The sequence below is a fragment of the Mustelus asterias genome, chromosome 20 (genome assembly GCF_964213995.1).
Source record: "Mustelus asterias chromosome 20, sMusAst1.hap1.1, whole genome shotgun sequence".
NCBI lineage: Eukaryota > Metazoa > Chordata > Chondrichthyes > Carcharhiniformes > Triakidae > Mustelus > Mustelus asterias.
In genome coordinates this window covers 4,249,914-4,269,215 of record NC_135820.1, presented here as the reverse complement: position 1 = coordinate 4,269,215, position 19,302 = coordinate 4,249,914, and the positions used below count along the sequence as shown (strand labels likewise).

The following is a 19,302-nucleotide window of genomic DNA, read 5'->3' as shown; positions in this document are numbered from 1 at the left end:
CAGCATGATGGACTTCCACCTGTTGGTCTCCTCTGCGTCTTCTCTCTGCTCCCCGTCACTGGGAGCCTGGAGACCCCTGCGGGTTCGATTGGCCAGCAAAATGTGTCTGCAGACACGGAGATCATGCAAACTCCACACAGACAGTGACCTAATCCAGGAATCGAACCCGGGTGCGTGGCAAAATCCAGCTGTTCTGTTTCCCTGATGCGAAATAATGCGTAGAAGACCAGTCAGGCTAATAGGCACAAATATGCGGAGATGGGGAATTGGTGTGCCATCTCATGCCAATAATGGCACCTCCAACAGTTCAGGGCGCTATTAGTACTACATTGGGACATTAACTTCCAGATTAGTATCCTCGGCCTGAAGTTGGATTTGAACCCAGAACATTGCGAGTCAGAAGCCTGCGTGCAGCCCAGTGAGCCACAGCTCGCCAGTGCTGCTGAGCCGCAAAAGGGGGAGGCGATGGCGAGTGCTATTATCGTTAGACTATGAATCCAGAAACTCAGCAAATGTTCTGGGAGACCCTGGTTCGAATCCCAGCACGACAGATGGTGACTTTTGTATTCAATAAGAAAAACCTCAAATTACGAATCTGCTGATGACCATGAAACCATTGTCAAATGTTGGGAAAACACATCCAGTTAACTAATGGCCTTTCGGGAGGGAAATCTGCCATCCTTAGATGGTCTGGTCAAGTTCCCTTCTCCGTTGAATGCACTTGATTGATAACATTTGTAAATGTACAGCGTACTGTGACACTATGACAGATGACTCTAGAATCGGTGGTATTGTCGACAGTGAAGAAGATTATCAGAAATTGCTGCAGGATCTTGATCAGCTGGGGAAGTGGGCCGAGAAATGGCAAATGGAGTTCCATACAGACAAGTGTAAGGTGTTACATTTTGGAAAGTCAAATCAAGTTAGGACTTTCACGGTGAATGGTAGGAGCTTAGGGAGGATCATGGAACAGAGGGACCTTGGATTTCAGGTGCACGGTTCTCAAAAAGTGGTGTCACAGATAGAGAGAGTAGTGAATAAGGTTTTTGGCATGCCTTCATCAGTCAGGGCACAGAGTCTGGAAGTTATGAAGATGTGTTGCAGTTGTACAGGACGTTGGTGAGCTCGCACCTGGAGTATTGTGTTCAATTTCGGTCACCTTGCTGTAGGAAAGATGTTATTAAACTGGAGAAAGTGGGAAAGAGATTTACACGGATGTTGCCAGGACTCAAGGGAGTGAGTTGCACGGAGTGATTGGACAGGTTAAGATTAGTTTCCGTTGGAGTGTAGGAGACTGAGGGGTGATCTTATCGACTTGCATAAGATCATGTGAGGCAAGGATAGGGTGAATGCACTCAGTCTTTTTCCCAGGGATGGGGAATTTAGTACTGGAGGGCATAGGTTTCAGTTAAGAGTGGAAATAATTAATGGGAACCTGAGGAGCAACTTTTTAACAGAGAGGGTGGTACGTGTGTGGAATGAGCTGCCAGAGGAGTTGTGTGAGGCAGGGACATTGACAACATTTAAAAGGCATTTGGACAGTTACATGGATAGGAAAGGTTTCGAGAGATATGGGCCAAATGCAGGTAAATGGGATGAGCTTAGATGGGCATTTTGGTCGGCATGGATGAGTTTGTGCCGGAGGGCCTGTCTCCATGCTGTAGATTCTATGATTCTATGAACACCAATCAGCTTCCTTCATGAGATGTCTCACTGTCTCTGTCATTACATGTAATACTTACAATACACATTTATATTTCATGTCGATGAAGGGGGAGGTGGTGGTGCAATGGCATTATCACTGGAGCAGAAATCCAGGGACCCAGTGTAATGCTTTGGGGACCCAGGTTCGAATCCCACCGTGGCAAATAGTGAAATTTGAACTCAATATATATCTGGAATTATAGGTCTATTGGTGACCGGAACACCACTGTTGATTGCCGGAAAAACCCATCTGCTTCACTGATGTCCCTTTTGAGAAGGAGATCTGCCATCCTTACCTGGTCTGGACTCCATGTGACTCCAGAGCCACAGCAATGTGGTTGAGTCTCAATTACCTTCGGACAACTAGGGATGGGTAATAAATGTCGGCCAGCCACTGACGATCATGCCCCATGAATAAATAAAAGTAAATCTAAAGTTGATGTGAGCTGTGATCCTTCCCAACTGAATCAGAAAGCTCGATGGAAAATGTTCCACCCTACCCCGTATTTGTGGTAAAATTCTATCATTACCCACCCCACTTCCCAATATCCAAGATGGCACGATGTACATAATGTAGGGTCCCAGACGATATTCAAGAAGCCGAGAACAGAATGCAGGCAAGCTGCCTTTTCCGAGAAAGTTCTTAGTTGTTGGAACTCACGTGCTGAAATATGATATTGAGGTCGCTCCCATTGAGACAGCCCAGAGTATGTTACATGGGGTGGACGAAGGAAAGGTGGAATAATGGGTACCGTGTCAGTGCCACTTAAAGCAATTAGAGCAGCTCACCGGGCTAAAGGAAAAACAATAATATGGTCTTGTTATGGCTCAGGTCAGAAACTCCAATGTGTTTTCTGAAGTACGCTTGAATCATAAGTTTTGCATTTTGAATTTGGCCACGATAAGCATGAGATGTTTCACTTCAGGTATGATTCAAGTGACCCACTAGGGAGATTTCATCAACCAAAGTTTCTTGTAATCCACACAGCTTGCCTGGACTTGCAGAAGTTCACTTGCTGTCCTGTGTGGAGACAATACACATCTCTTGAACAACGCCGGCATCTCCACAACATTCCAAATGAAACCCATAGACAACAAAAACCCTTTTCACAGGTTTAACACAGCACAGACTACAGCTCTACATGATACTGAGATCCAGCTGCCTGGTTGGAATGTTGATTGCAAATTATCTTGAAAACTCAGAGCAGCCTGCAGTCATATCAGCTCCCCCAAAGACCAAAGCACATACTTTTTTACTGCAGTATGGCAACAAACCTTTCTTTCAGCCAACTGGTAAAAGTTTGAAAGCAAACAGAGAGAGAAAGAGAAAGAGACCAACCTATTAGAGTTTTTCGAGGAGGTTACCAGGAAAGTGGATGAAGGGAAGGTGGTGGATGTTGTCTACCTGGACAATTTCAAAGACACCTTTTTCCACAGATCTATGAAAGCGGAAGGGCATGTTAGTCGAGTGGTGAACAAGGCATACGGGACACTTGCATTTATCCGTCGAGGTATAGATGATAGGGTGTTGTTTATTTGGCCCATTGTCCTGATGTTGTGGGTGAGCTGTGTGGAGGGTTTGATGGGACTGTCTGTTACTGGGCCTGAGTTGGGCTGGAGGCATTAATGGGGTTCCTGCACTATCCCCACATCATACCTGGATTTGTCTCCACATTGGGAGCTTCTGGAGAGGCCATGCTTGGACTCAGTCTCAGGCTTTGCTTAAATGTTCGTAGAGTCATAGAACCCGTACAGTGCAGAGGGAGGCCACTTGACCCATCAAGTCTGCACCGACAACCAGCCCACTCAGATCTTATCCCGTAACCCCACATATTTACCGCACTAATCTCTCTAAACAACACATCCCGGGACATTAAGGGCAATTTGGCATGTCCAAAGCACGTGATTCACATATCTTTGGACTGTGGGAGGAAACCGGGGCATCCGGTGCAAACCCAAGCAGATACTGGAGAACGCACAAGCTCCACACAGTCAGTGACCCAGGCTGGGAATTGAGCCCGGTTCCCTGGCGCTGTGCGGCAGCAGTGCTCACCGCTTTGCTACCGTGCTCCCTCTAATGTTCATGTGTCTTGGGGTGTGATTCCCAGACAGGCTGCTGTTCCATGACCATTATAAAAAAAACAGTTTTTTGCCCCCATTCTGTAGCGGTTCCAAAATGCAAAACACATAAACCCTAACACTTGGGGATATTTTTTTAAACATTCTACCGCACTGACACATTATAAACGCCTGAACACCCACCTAATCCCATCTACCCTCACTTGGCCCTTCGCCATGAATGTTATGGTGTGCCAAGTTCTCATCCCGGTACTTTTTAAAAATGATTTGAGACAACCCGCCTCCAGCACCCTCCCAGGCAGCACATTCCAGTCTGTCACCACTCTCTGGATAAAAATCTATTCCTCGTATCCTTCCTAAACCTCCTGCCTCTCACCTTGAACTTGTGTCCACTCATGATTGACGTTTGAACTCAGGAAAAGAGCTGCTCCTTATCCACTCTGTTCATGTCTCTCATAACCTTGTACGCCTCGATCAGGTCGCCTTTCAGTCTTCTCTACTCCAATGGCAACAACCCAAGCCTATCCAACCTCTCTTCAGAACTTAAATGTTCCATGCCAGGCAACATCCTGGTAAATCTCCTCTGCAGCCTCTCTGGTACAATCACATCCTTTCTATCATGTAGCGACCAAACTGCACACAGTACTCCAGCTGTGGCCTCACCAAAGTTCGATACAGCCCCAACATGACGCCCCTGGTTTTGTAATCGATGCGTCAATTGATAAAGGCATGTGCCCCATATGCCTATTTCTCCACCCTACTTACATGCCCTTCCGCTTTCATCAATCTTTGGACAAATACTCCTTAGAAATTGTTCTGGGAGAAGGAGGTATTTTTTCCCAATCCATGCAGTGGATCTCAGTAGGAAAAAAAAACTGAACAAGATTGTGAATGAAATGGTGTCCCCTGTGTCAAGGTGCAAAACACAAAGTGTCTCAAAAACACAAAGTGGGAGCAAGTCATGCCTCACGTTATTCCAGCCTTGCGTTCACAGTAGTGTCAGCATTTTCCTCTGGGCATCACATCCCAGGGAATGGCCTTTGGAAGGGGATCGTGTGGATTCATTGGCTGACATAAGAACATAAGACCATAAGAAATAGGAGCAGGAGTAGGCCACCTAGCCCCTCAAGCCTGCTCCGCCATTCAATAAGATTATGCTGATCTGATAGTGGGTTCAGTTCCACTTACCCGCCCGCGCCCCATAACCCTTAATTCCCTTAATGGTTAAAAATGTATCTATCTGTGACTTAAACACATTTAACGAGGTAACCTCTACTGCTTCATTGGGCAGAGAATTCCAAAGATTCACTACCCTCTAGGAGGAGAAGTTCCTCCTCAATTCTGTTCTAAATTGACTCCCCCGTATTTTGAGGCTATGCCCCCTCGTTCTCTTTTCCATTGTAAGTGGAAATAACCTCCCTGCTTCTACCCTGTCCAGCCCCTTGATTATCTTATATGTCTCTATGAGATCTCCCCTTATCCTTCTAAACTCCAATGAGTACAGGCCCAGTCTACTCAATCTCTCCTCATAAGCTAACCCCCTCATCTCCGGAATCAACCTGGTGAAACTTCTCTGCACCCCCTCCAAAGCTAATATAACATTTCTTAAATAAGGGGACCAAATTGTACACAATACTCTAGGTGCGGCCTCAGCAGTACCCTGCAGAGTACCATGTGGAGAGAAAGATCAGCTTACGCAGGCAAGCTGCGTTAAACTAACTTGTGTTCCTTCAGTATTGGAGATGGACCGCTGATAGATTGGGGCTGTTTAAAATGTTGGAAGGATTTAACAGCATCAATAAATAGAAATGGTTTCTGCTCGAGGGGGAATCCCACTGCAGAGAGGGGGAATATTAGTTAAAACCCGATCATTTTTATTCGATCACTCTTAAGGACCCGGGTGGTGCAGTGGAAAGGACAATATGGCGATCATTGTTTAGAACGTAAATCGCACAGCAAGGGTGCATTACAGCAGGCTGCGACCTTAACCTTGTCACTGGTGAATTGGAATTACAGTTCAAACAGTTGGTAAATCTCAGGAATTCAGTGCAGAGGCGGGAAGGTGGATGCTTCATTCAAACTTGTAGCAGTATTTGATTAGATTTATTCTTGTCACATGCATAGGGATACAGTGAAAAGTATTTTTTCTTGCACGCTCTCCAGACAAAGTATGCAGTTCATAGAGTACATTAGGGAGAAGGAAAGGAGAGAGTGCAGGATATAGTGTTACTGTCATAGCTGTGGTCTAGAGAAAGAGCATGCTGCAAATGTACATAACCTTAGTTAGGCCTCATTTAGAATTTAGTGTACATTTCTGTTCATCACACTACCAGAGGGATGTGAATGCTTTAGAGAGGGTACCGAAGAGGTTTACGAGGATGTTGCATGGTCTGGAAGGAATTAGCTATGAGGAGATGTTGGATAAACTTGGCTTGTTCTCACTGGAATGACGGAGGTTGAGGGGCAACCCGATAGAGGTTTATAATATTATGAGTAGCATGGACAGAGTTGATAGTCAGATGCTCTTTCCTCGGCGAGCAAAGTCAAGTACGAGGGGCATAGGTTTAAGGTGCGTGGGGAAAATTTTCGAGGAGAGGTGCGAGGCATGTTTTTTTACACAGAGGGAGGTGAATGTCTGGAACGCGCTGCCCGGAGATGCGGTGGGAGCAGTTATGATAGCGACATTTAATGGGCAACGAGACGAATACACGAATAGGATGTGAATGGAAGGATATGGACTCTGCAAGTGCTTCCAGTTTTAGTTTAGGTCGGCATCATGATTGGTACAGGCATGGAGGGCCGAAGGGCCTGTTCCTGTGCTGTACTGTTCTTTGTTCTTCGTCTTTGGAGTCAATGGATGGGCAGCTTTGCGTGATGGAATCAGTGAGAAACAGTTTGGTGCAATATTTTATGCCCCCAGTACTTCTGGTACTAAACATCACGTGTGTGATGATGCTGCACCTCTGAGAAACATATTTGTATCATGTTTCTTTTGAAGGGTGTGATTTAAAATTCAGATTTTTTCGTGGTGCCGATTTGTCCGCTCCAGGCAGCCCACTTTCTGAGAATGCAGAAGAGCAATTCATCCAAGATAATGGTGTGTTTCTTTCAATCGGTACCAATGCATTGTTTTTTGGATTTTCCCTGGGGATTCAGAGTCGGGTTTAATTAGGTTGACTGACAGCAGGCAGAGTCATGTCTGTGTGGAGTTTGCACATTCTCCTCAGGTCTGCGTGGGTTTCCTCCGGGTGCTCCGGTTTCCTCCCACAGTCCAAAGATGTGAAGGTTAGGTTGATTGGCCATGCTAAAATTGTCCCTTAGTGACCTTAGATGCGTCGGTTAGAGGGATTAGTGGGTAAATATGTTGGGATAAGTGGGTAGGGCCTGGGTGGGATTGTGGTTGGTGCAGAAATGATGGGCCGAATGGCCTCTTTCTGCACTGTAGGGTTTCTATGTTTCTATGTGACTGGGCAGAGCTAAGTTTACAGAGAAAAGCATGCATTACCTGATTAGGTCTGCAAGGAACAGGAGGTGATCTTCCTCTCCCTCTCTCTCTGGAGGTTGCTGTTTTGAAAGCCTGGAGGCAGGATAGTCTGTGGAAGGAATGTTCCCATCCCACCCACCATGGGAATTGCAGCAGGCAGGGGTATGGGCCATGCAAAGGATCGTTCACCTCGGGCAGGATTTTCCTGTTTTGGAGTCAGTGCGGCCGGAAGATCTTGCCCTCTGTCCTTCGAGATGTTCAAATGCTCTACAACTGTAAAAAAACACTTAAGCCCGTGTTGTCTGCGAATGGATTTTGCAGAGGAGTTTAAGTCAATGAGGAATATTGCTTAAATTGGAACACACAGAGATAGGTTAGCAGTTAAGAATTGCATCTTGCCATGATTAGGTATCTCAATTGTTAAAAGTTAAGCTAATCCATTCATTATATTTAGACTGCCTTGTTGAAATAAAGTTTGTTGTAGTAAAATCTTCCGATTGTCGTGAATGTAGCCCAATCCATCATGCAAACCCGTCTCCCATCCATTGAGTCTGTCCACACTTGGCGCTGCCTCCACAAAGCAGCCAGCATAATTAAGGACCCCACGCACTGCGAACATTCTCTGTTCCACCTTCTTCCATCGCTTAAGAGATACAAACATCTGAGGTCACGTTCCAACCGACTCAGCCTCTTATCGACTGCTGTCAGACTTTTAAATGGACCGACCTTGCATTAAGTTGATCATTCTTTGCACCCTATAAATGACTGTAACACTACATCTACACTCTCTCTTTTACATCTCTATGTACGGTATGCTCTGTCTGGATAGCGCGCAAGAAGCAATACTTTTTACTGTATGCGAATACAGGTGACAAGAACAAATCAAATCCAATCAATTTGTTTCAAAGGAATCACACCTGGAGTGAAACATCTTGTTGTCACATTGATGCCAGAAAAAAAATAGTTGGGGTCTAGTTAGGCTTCATAACAAGTTTTGGGGTTACCCATCTGCTCCCTAACATGTGTTAATTGCAGTGACTGCAAAGTTCAGAAACACATGCACAGTTAGTTGATCTAATATGTACAGACGCAATTCGGTCCCAATTTTAAATCGTCGTGACAGAAATTCCTCTTGCTTGCTAACACAAAGCAGGTGGTCTTATTAGCATCTCCAGCTTTCTGCCAGTTTCAGGAACAATTTAAAAGAATGACAAGTGAAACAAAGTAAATGGTGTTTGGGGGGAGGGGGCGGGGGAGGGGGCGAGGGCGGGGGGTGCTCGTGAGGGGGTAGGGGCATGATAGTCTCTGATGGATGCACTGTCAATAAAACCGACACGTCAAAGGGAACTTCTCAAATGAGGTGAATGAGGTGGCTGGAATTTTATCATCCCATCCACCGCGGGAAATGGAGAACGCGAGGTGCGGGCCATGGGAAGGTCCCATTGACCTCTGATTGGATTTGTTATGAAGCGTAGGTGCCCCCCCCCCCCCCCCCCCCACCCCAGGAACGATCACTGAACCACTGAAAGAGGAGTACCTCACCTGATAATCTGTGAAAGTGAGTGTGAAGTGGTACGATCTGCACTTCAGCAACTTTTGGTGGTTAAAGCCAAATAACTCGCTAACACTCTACCTAACGTCAGCAAGTAACCATTTATTTATGTAACTAACAGTGAACGAGTTAACTAAATGATTAACAAATTGAATTTAACACTAATCTGATGGACCGATGTTCAGCTAAATGCAATTCCCACATATTCACAAAAAAATTGGATTTTCATCACTCTCTAAATTACAACAAGGTTTGGTGTCTTCCGGAATATTCTGGGCTTTCTCTGTTGATTCTTCTGTCTGGAACTTCTGTCTTCTTTGGTAACTTTGCCATTAAGATGGAGCTTTCTCCAAGACATGGATGAGGCTGTTAATCTGGCAGATGGCAATTTATTTCTCCTCTTTTTGTCCCACTGCCCTCTTCTCTTATACCTGTGATGACATATCAATATCCCCCACAATAGGACTGCTCTCAGGTTGCCAAAACCATCACATTTTATATCTAATAGGTTGCTGGCATCCAAGTGCCTGATTGTAACTGATTGGTTGAATGCAAAACATTCAAAAAGCCTGAAAGCCTGTTACCAAGGAAACCCTGCCACTTGGCCTTCCAATACAAATGTTTCATTCTGGGCTCCTTATGTACTCAAATTTTTTTAACTTTCTAAGCACAAAAAAAAAACAACTTTTAAAGGGACAATGTAATTCTTTCACCTCTTCGCATTTTACAATTTTTGAAATTTTGCAAACACTGACTTCGCAACAGATTTGATGATTTTGGGGCAACTGAGGGCAGAAAATCCTGCCCGGTGTCTATAGGGGTGATACTGTCACCAACTGCCTGCGGTGCCACCAGTCATGAAAAGTCTCTGCACCAGTCATGTTTTTATTAATTTGTGGGCCATGGGCGTCGCTGGCTTGCCAGCATTTATTGCCCATCCCTAGTTGCCCGAGGACAATGAGAGTCCACCACATTCCTGAGGCTCTGGAGTCACATGTGGGCCAGACCGGGAAAATATGGCAGATTCCCTTCCCTGAAGGACATTGGTGAATCAGATGGGTTTTTACAACAATCGGCAATGTTTTCATGGTCATCAGTGGCTTCTTAATTGCAGATTTTTAAAAATTAAATTCAAATTCCACCAGCTGCAGTGGCGGGATTCGAACCGTGCTCAATAAAATGATACCACTGCTCAATAAAAATTGTCTGTCTCAGACTTAAACGTAACAATTGAACCAGCACCCTAAAATGAGTGAGGAAGAGAGTTCCAACTCTCGACCGCTCTCTGCGTGCAGGAGTGTTTTCCAACATCTTTCCTGAACGGCTGGGCCTGAATTTTTAGATAATGGTCCCTGGTTCTAGAGGCTCCAGCGAGTGGAAAAGATTTATCCTTATCCACACTGACCTTCGCTGTAAATGTAGAAGGAGCCAATGTTTATTTCAAAGAGTTTATTTTGCAAATGCCGCATAAATATTTGGCGAGTATTCCAGGAGAGCATTTCAAAGAACAAAGAAAATTACAGCACAGGAACAGGCCCTTCGACCCTCCAAGCCTGAACCAACCATTCTTCCCATCTGACCAGAACCCGGTACCCTTCCGGGGACCATATCCCTCTATTCCCATCCTATTCATATATTCCCTGAAGTCACTCCATTAGAAATCTTCTGAAACTTGCAAAGGGGATAATGTAAAAAACACCTTTCTCCATCTTGGGCGGCACGGTGGCACAGTGGTTCCCACTGCTGCCTCACAGTGTCAGGGACCCAGGTTTGATTCGCGGCTTGGGTCACTGCCTTTGTGGAGTCTGCATGCTCATAGAATCATAGTATCCCAACAAAGCGGAAGGAGGCCATTCGGCCCATCGAGTTAGCACCAACCACAATCCTACCCAGGCTCTATTCCTGTAACCCCCCATATTTACCCTACCTGGTCCCCCTGACACCAGATTCAATTTAGCATGGCCAATCAAACCAACCTGCACATTTTTGGGGTGTGGGAGGAAACTGGAGCACCCGGAGGAAACCCATGCAGACATGGGGAGAACATGCAGAGTCCACATAGACAGTGACCTGAGGCTGGAATGGAACGCAGGGCCCTTGGCGCTGTGAGGCAGCAGTGCTAAACACTGTGCCACCGTGTTCTCCCCATGTCTGCGCCAGTTTCCTCCGGGTGCTCCGGTTTCATCCAACAGTTTGAAAAACGTGCCAGTTAGCTGCATTGGTCATGCCATATTATCCCCCAGTGTACACAAACAGGTGCCGGACTGTGGTGGCTCGGGGATTTGCACAGTAACTTCATTGCAGTGTTAATATAAGCCTATTTGTGACGCGAATCAATAAAATAAAACTTTGCTTCCGCGTCTATCACTTCCTCTGTATTCCTCTCAATATAAACACACTGATCCCACAAAATGGAAGTTTATTCTGCTTTATCTCATGTTGATATCCATCTGTGGATGGCACGGTGGCACTCCTTCCTCCCAGCGCCAGGGTTCAATTCCCACCTTGGATCACTGCCTGCATGAGTTTCCTCCGGGTGCTCCGGTTCCCTCCCACAATCCAAAATGTGCGGGTACGTGGATCGGCCAAGCTAAATTGCCCCTTAATGTCAGAGGGACTAGCTCAGGTAAATGCATGGGGTTGTGGGGTTAGGGCCTGGGTGGGATTGCGGTCAGTGCAGGCTCGATGGGCCAAATAGCCTCCTTCTGCATTGTAGGGATTATATTCTATGATTCAAGGTCACCCCACAGCCTCTGTCTTTCCAGGGAGAATAATCCCAGTCTATTCAATTTCTCCCCATAGCTAATACCCTCCATACCAGGCAACATCCTGGTAAATCTTTTCTCTACTCCCTCCAAAGCCTCCACGTCCTTCTGGTAATGTGCTGACCAGAATGGGACACAGAATTCCAAATGAGGCCAAACCAACGTTTTCTATGACTGCAACGTAATTTGCCAAAATTTATCCTCGAGCTCCCGTCTGATGAAGGCAAGCATGCCATATGCTTTCCTCACCACCTTTTCCACCTGTGCTGCCACTTTTAAGGATCTGTGGACCTGCACATCGAGACCTCTGTGTGTCTATGCTCCTGATGGTTCCGCCATTTCTTTTATAGCTCCCACTTGAATTGGATCTACGAAAGTGCATCACCTCGCATTTGTCCGGGTTAAATTCCAAATGGTATTTTTCCACCCAATTTTCCAGCCGACCTATATCTTGCTGCATTCTCTTCATTCACATTTCTGGGCTACTTCTCAGGTGTGGCATCAATAGGAGAAGGGGAAAGTTTTACATGGTTAAAGTTAAAGTTTATTTATTTATGTCACAAGTCGGCTGAAATTAACACTGCAATGAAGTTACTGTGTAATCCCCGAGTCGCCACACTCTGGCGCCGGTTCAGTTACACTGAGGGTGAATTCAGCACGGCCAATGCTAAATTTGTTCTCATGTGTGGAGTCTGCACCTCCTGCCCGTGTCTTCCTGGGTTTCTTCCGGGTGCTCCGGCTTCCTCCCACCTTCCAAAGATGTGCAGGTAAGGTGGATTGGCCACGCTAAATTCTACCTCAGCGTCCAAATGAGATTATGGTGGGTGGCACGGTGGCACAACAATTATTTTCAACAATGTGTGTTACTTCAGTGAAGATACTTGGTCACAGATGAGAGTGAAGGGATATTTCACCGCCCTCTTCAGTTGCTCTCTGACCTTACTCTGGGTCAGTGCATAAACAGCGGTGTTGGTACAGGAGCTCAGGTAGAACAGTATTGTTCCGGTGTGATCCGCGATAATAACCGGGTGGTTGTAACTCGGGTAAACATGCCTTTTGGAAATCTCCATCAGTAAGAAAATAACAATCTTGGTCATCCACAGAAATATAAAACTGCCCGACACAACAAACAACAGCATGATGGACCTCCGCCTGTTGGCCACCTCTGCGTCTTCTCTCTGCTCCCCCTTACTGGAAGCCCGGAGACCCCTGCGGGCTCGATTGGCCAGCACAATGTGCCTGACGGTCAGAGCGTTGAGCAACAGGATCAGTAGGTAGGGGATCAATGGGTTCAGCAGGTGGTGGAGCCAGAAAAATGCCACCCAACCTGGCAAGGTGAAGAACTCTTGTCTATTGGCACAGCCCCAGAGCACACCGCCCAATGTGCCGTAAGGCTGGAACTTGAAATAAAAAGGCACATTCCTCAAAATGTTCACCAGGCAGACGGTGGTTATCACCGCCACCGCTGTCTTCTGGGTGCAATATCTAGCTTTCAGATTGTGGCAACAAATGGCCACATAACGGTCAATGGTGAAAGCGATGGTGAGCCAGACGGAGCAGTCTATAGCGGCGTAGCCCAGCACAGTGACAGTGCGGCACACCGCCGTGTAGAACAGGAATGTGTACGGGAAATATCTGGAACCGAGTGAGTTAAGTAGAAGAGAGACGAAAACGACCATTAAGTCTGCTGTTGCCATGGAGATCAGGTAGAGACAAACACCTGGACTGATGCCGCACTTTCCCCGAGACAGGATCGTGATCGTCACTAAGTTAGCTGTGGGGGGAATTGAGATCAGAAGCTGTTAACTGTGGAATGGGATGATGCACCCAATGTTACCACAATGATACCACATGAAGGAATAACCAGTTACAATAGCTATTGTGAGCTTCTTTTTGTATCAATTATAGAAGCCCACATTTAAAGACTGGGTCTGCAGTGGTCTGAAAAATATAAGGTCTGGTCTCATTATCTCTTCACGGAGCACACAGGAGCGAGAGAACGCATGAAACGATACAGAAATAACAGCTATAATTGCTGCTGTGTTGTCAATAAAGGTAAAGAAATCGAGCTGGATTCTAAATTTGATTTGATTTTGACTTGATTCGATTTTGATTTTGATTTTGATTTGATTTAATTTGATTTGATGAATTATTGTCCCATGCATTCAGATACAGTGAAAAGTATTGTTTATGCCATGCTCATAGAATCCTACAGTGCAGAAGGAGGCCATTTGGCCAATCGAGTCTGCACCGACAATATTCCCACCCTGGCCCTATCCCCGTAATCCCCTTACATTCAACCTCGCTCATCCCCCTGACACTAGTCTCATTATCTCTTCACGGAGAACAGAGGAGCCAGAGATGTAAGAAATGATACAGAAATAACAGCTATAAATGCTGCTGTGTTATCAATAAAGGGAAAGAAAACCAGTTGGATTGTTAATTTGATTTGATTTGATTTGATTTGATTTGATTTGACTTGATATGGTTTGATTTGATTTATTATTGTCACATGCATTGGGATACAGTGAAAAGTATTCTTTCTTGTGTGCTCATAGAATCACAGAATCCTACAGTGCAGAAGGAGACCATGTGGACCATTGAGTCTGCACCGACCACAATCCGCTCTCGGCCCTATCCCCATAACCCCATTCATTAAGCCGAGCTAATTCCCCTGACACTACAGGGCAATTAAGCATGGCCAATCCACCTACCTGCACGTCTTTGGACTGAGGGAGGAAACCGAAGCACCCGGAGGAAACCCACACAGACACGGGGTTAATGTGCAAACTCCACACAGACAGTCACCCAAGCAGGGAATCGAACTCATGTCCCTGGCACGATGAGGAAGGAATACTAACGACAGCTATACAGACAAAACATACCGTTCATAAAATACATAGGGAAGCAGGAAAGGAGAGGGTGCAGAATATAGTATTACAATCAGAGTGAGGGTGCGTAGAAAGAATAACTTAATATGTGATAGGTCCATTCCAAAGCCTGGGAAGAAGTTGTTCTCGAGTCGTTTGCTGCATGCTGTCAGACTTTTATATCGATTTCCCGATATAAGAAGGTGGAAAAGAGTATGTCTGGGGTGTTTGATTATCCTGGCTGATTTTCCGAGGCAGCAGGAAGTGTAGACAGTGTCAATGGATGGGAGGCCGGTTTGCGTGACAGACTAGTCTACGTTCAAAAGCCTTTGTAGATTCTTGCGGTGCTGGAAAGGGGCATGAGCCACATTAAGCCGTGATACAACCAGAAATGGTGCTTTCTATGGTGCATCTGCAAAAGATGAAAAGAGTCGCAGTGGATATGCCAAATTTCCTCCGTCTCCTGAGAAAGTAGAGGCGGTTGGTGGGCTGTCTTAATTATCGCAGCGGCACAGAGGGACCAGGACAGATTGATGGTGATCTGGATAGCTAGAAACTTGAAGCTCTCGACCATTCACTTCGTCATTGTTGATGAAGACGGGGGCATGTTCTCCACTACGCTTCCTGAAGTTGAAGTGAAATTTAAGTGGATTTCGGATCTACCAGACCATCTCAAATCACTTTACATCCAACGCAACACTGTCGGAATTGTAGTGACTGTTGGAATGTAAAAATATGCAGCCAATTTTGAAACAACGAGGATTGCAGAAACAAGAATGCAATTATATTCGAATAATCTGTATTTGTGATTTGATCAAGTGATAAACATCAGCCAGGCCACCGGGAGATGAATGCTCCATACAGTCTCTTAAGTACAGAATATCCCAGCCACTAGCATAGTCAGACAAGACTTCAGCTGGACATGTCAGCGACTGTGAAAATAAAGAACAAAGAACAAAGAACAATACAGCACAGGGGCAGGCCCTTCGGTCCTCCAAGCCCATGGCACTCCCTGGTCCAAACTCGACCATTCTTTTGTATCCCTCCATTCCCACTCCGTTCATGTGGCTATCTCGAAAAGTCTTAAACGTTCCCAGTATGTCCGCCTACACCACCTTGCCTAGCAGCGCATTCCAGGCCCCCACCACCCTCTGTGTAAAATATGTCCTTCTGATATCTGTGTTAAACCTCCCCCCTTCACCTTGAACCTATGACCCGTCGTGAACGTCACCACAGACCTGGGGAAAAGCTTCCCACTGTTCACCCTATCTATGCCTTTCATAATTTTATACACCTCTATTAAATCTCCCCTCATCCTCCGTCTTTCCAGGCAGAACAACCCCAGTTTACCCAATCTCTCCTCATTACTAAGCCCCTCCAAACCAGGCAACATCCTGGTAAACCTCCTCTGTACTCTCTCCAAAGCCTCCACGTCCTTCTGTTAGTGTGGCGACCAGAACTGGACGCAGGATTCCAAATGCGGCCGAACCAACATTCTATACATCTGCAACATCAGACCCCAACTTTTATACTCTGTGCCCCGTCCTATAAAGGCAAGCATGCCATATGCCTTCTTCACCACCTTCTCCACCTGTGACGTCACCTTCAAGGATCTATGGACTTGCACACCCAGGTCCCTCTGCGTATCTACACTCTTTATGGTTTTGCCATTTATCGTACAGCTCCTCCCTACATTAGTTCTACCAAAATGCATCACTTCGCATTGATCAGGATTGAACTCCATCTGCCATTTCTTTGCCCAAATTTCCAGCCTATCTATATCCTTCTGGAGCCTCTGACAATGCTCTCACTATCTGCAAGTCCTGCCAATTTTGTGTCGTCCACAAACTTACTGATCACCCCAGTTACACCTTCTTCCAAATCGTTTATATAAATCACAAACAGCAGAGGTCCCAATACAGAGCCCTGCGGAACACCACTAGTCACAGGCATCCAGCCGGAAAAAGACCCTTCCACTACCACCCTCTGTCTTCTGTGACCAAGCCAGTTCTCCACCCATCAAGCCACCTCCCCCTTTGTCCCATGAGATCCAACCTTTTGCACCAGCCGACCATGAGGGACTTTGTCAAACGCTTTACTAAAGTCCATATAGATGACATCCATGGCCCTTCACTCGTCAACCATTCTAGTCACTTCTTCAAAAAACTCCACCATGTTAGTGAGGCATGACCTCCCTCTCACAAAACCATGCTGACTATCGTTAATGAGCTTATTCCTTTCTAAATGCGCATACATCCTATCTCTAAGAATCTTCTCCAACAACTTCTCCACCACGGACGTCAAGCTCACCGGCCTATAATTATCTGGGTTATCCTTCCTACCCTTCTTAAATAACGGGACCACATTAGCTATCCTCCAATTCTCTGGGACCTCACCTGTGTCCAGTGACGAGACAAAGATTTGCGTCAGAGGCCCAGCCATTTCATCTCTCGTCTCCCTGAGCAGCCTTGGATAGATTCCATCAGGCCCTGGGGATTTGTCAGTCTTTATATTCTCGAACAAACCTAACACTTCCTCCTTTGTAATGGAGATTTTCTCCAACGGTTCAACACTCCCCTCCGAGACACTCCCAGTCAACACATTCGTCTCCTTTGTGAATACCGACGCAAAGTATTCATTTAGGATCTCCCCTACTTCTTTGGGCTCTCAGCATAATTCCCCACTTTTGTCCCCGAGAGGTCCGATTTTTTCCCTGACAACCCTTTTGTTCCTAATCCCCGAGTCCCCAGACTCTGGCACCTATTCGGATGCACTGAGCGAGAAATTTGCATGGCCAATGCACCTAACCAGCAAGTCTCTCGTTTTGAGATGAAACCGGGGCACCCGGAGGAAACCCACGTAGACACAGGGAGAACGTGCATACTCCACTCAGACAGTGACCAAAGCCGGGAATCGCACCCGGGTCCCTGAAATCTTATTTCACTTTAGACCCTTCTTTCAATCCTCGGAAATCTCGTCCGTCTGACTGACGGTCACGCTCCCAATGATAACAGTTTGCTTTCCGAAAGAGAACTAGCCACACTCTTTATAATGTGAAAGGAGAACGCATAACGTGTTGAATCTCTCCACACACAGCTGGAGTTTGCCATCCCTGTCTCCACTCCCAATCAATCTCCCTCTCCGCCTTTCCGAAGGGATAGAAAACTCCAGTTAGAAAGTCATCATCGAATCATAGGACCCCGATAGTGCAGAAGAAGGCCATTCCGTCCATCGAGTCTGCACCGTCGGCAATCCCAATCAGACCCTATCCCCGTATCCCCATATATTTAGCTTGCTGATCCCTCTACCCGACACATCCAAGGATGCTCAGGGGCAATTTAGCATGGCCAATGCACCAAACACGCATATCTTTCGGACTTGTGGGAGGAAACAGGTGCACACGGAGGAAAGCCACGCAGACGCGGGGGAAAACGTACAGATTCCGCACAGTCAGTGACCCAATTCGGGAATGGAATTCAGGTCATTGGAGCTGTGAGACAGCAGTGCTAAACGCTTTGCTACTGTGCCACCCATCGGTCAAATACCTTCACGTGAAGTACATCAGAACTCGAAACATCACATTTGACGGGGTGGACAGCTCTCCTCACCTGGGATAGAGATAACCACGAGAAAATGGTAGAAAATGAACTCGATGAGTAGAATGATTGGTCCTTCCATTGTGGAACGATGGGTGATCTCATTCACTGACTCTGACAGACGGGATTGGAGTCTGGTCTCAGATTCTCAATTTAAATCAGTACCTGACTTATACAGGATGGTAAACCCTTAGTGACACAGCCACTGTTAGTTCCAGTGTACTGAACACACTCATTAAGAATAAGTCCTTATCTCATTGTACATTCCCTCAGCCCCAACATATTCCTCATGGAAATGGAACAATGTGGGTGCGGCATTCCCCAAAAGGACATTCAGGAACAATGAGGTATGTTTGTTTTTTTCCAGTCGAATTCTTGCACTAATTTTGGATCAACCATTTTGTTTGCATTTTACTCTTCTGGTTAATCACTGAGCAAATTAGGATAACGAACGGTTATTGACGAAGGGATTGATACCCAGTTATAGAATCGTAGAAGCGGAGAAACCCTACAGTACAGAAAGAGGTCATTCGGCCCATCGAGTCTGCACTGACAACAATCCCACCTAGGCCCTACCCCCATATCCCTACATATTTTACCCGCTAATCCCTCCAATCTACGCATCCCATGACACGAAAGGGGCAATTTTAGCATGGCCAATCAACCTAACCCGCACATCATTGGACTGTGGGAGGAAACCGGAGCACCCGGAGGAAACCCACGCAGACACGAGGAGAGTGTGCAAACTCCACACAGACAGTGACCAAAGCTGGGAATCGAACCCAGGTCCCTGGAGATGTGAAGCAGCGGTGCTAACCACTGTGCTACCGTGCCGCCCATATGTATATGTTATGTATCCCTACAATATTCCCCACCTCTGAAAAGCCCACCAGCACCTACACTCTTCCCTATTTCTGCAACCTCCTACAACCCCTACCAAACTCCCTATCTCTGTAACCTCCTCCAACCCGACAACTCTCCCTATGGTTGTAAACTACTCCATCCCAAACAACACCCGCAATCTCTGTGACCCCCTCCAGACCGTACAAAACTCCCCTTCTCTGTAACATCCTCCAGCCCTTCCACTATCCCTATCTCAATAACTTCCTCCAGCCCCTACAACCCTCCCTATATTTGTGAAGTCCTCCATCCCCAACAACACCCCGAATCTCTCCATCCTCCAGCCCCTACTATCCTCCCTGTATCTGTAACCTCTTCCAGCCCGTACAACTCTCCCAAACCTGTAACCGCC

General features: G+C 46.3%; 1 protein-coding gene across 1 annotated transcript; it reads right to left on the bottom strand.

Moving 5' to 3' along the window:
* Positions 1-12,447: 12,447 nt before the first annotated feature.
* Positions 12,448-18,132, bottom strand: LOC144508737 (putative G-protein coupled receptor 139). The gene is made up of 2 exons (XM_078237046.1): positions 18,063-18,132; positions 12,448-13,358 (listed from the first exon to the last, which is right to left on the bottom strand). The coding sequence occupies exons 1-2, from the start codon at positions 18,130-18,132 to the stop codon at positions 12,448-12,450; spliced, it is 981 nt and encodes a 326-aa protein (XP_078093172.1).
* Between the last annotated feature and the right edge of the window lie 1,170 nt (positions 18,133-19,302).

Coding starts and splice junctions, on each gene's coding strand:
- LOC144508737 (XM_078237046.1), bottom strand. CDS start 18,132: ATGGAAGGACCAATCATTCTACTCATCGAGTTCATTTTCTACCATTTT. Junction 13,359..18,062: donor CGTGGTTATCTCTATCCCAG/GTGAGGAGAGCT, acceptor TTCCCCCCACAG/CTAACTTAGTGACGATCACG.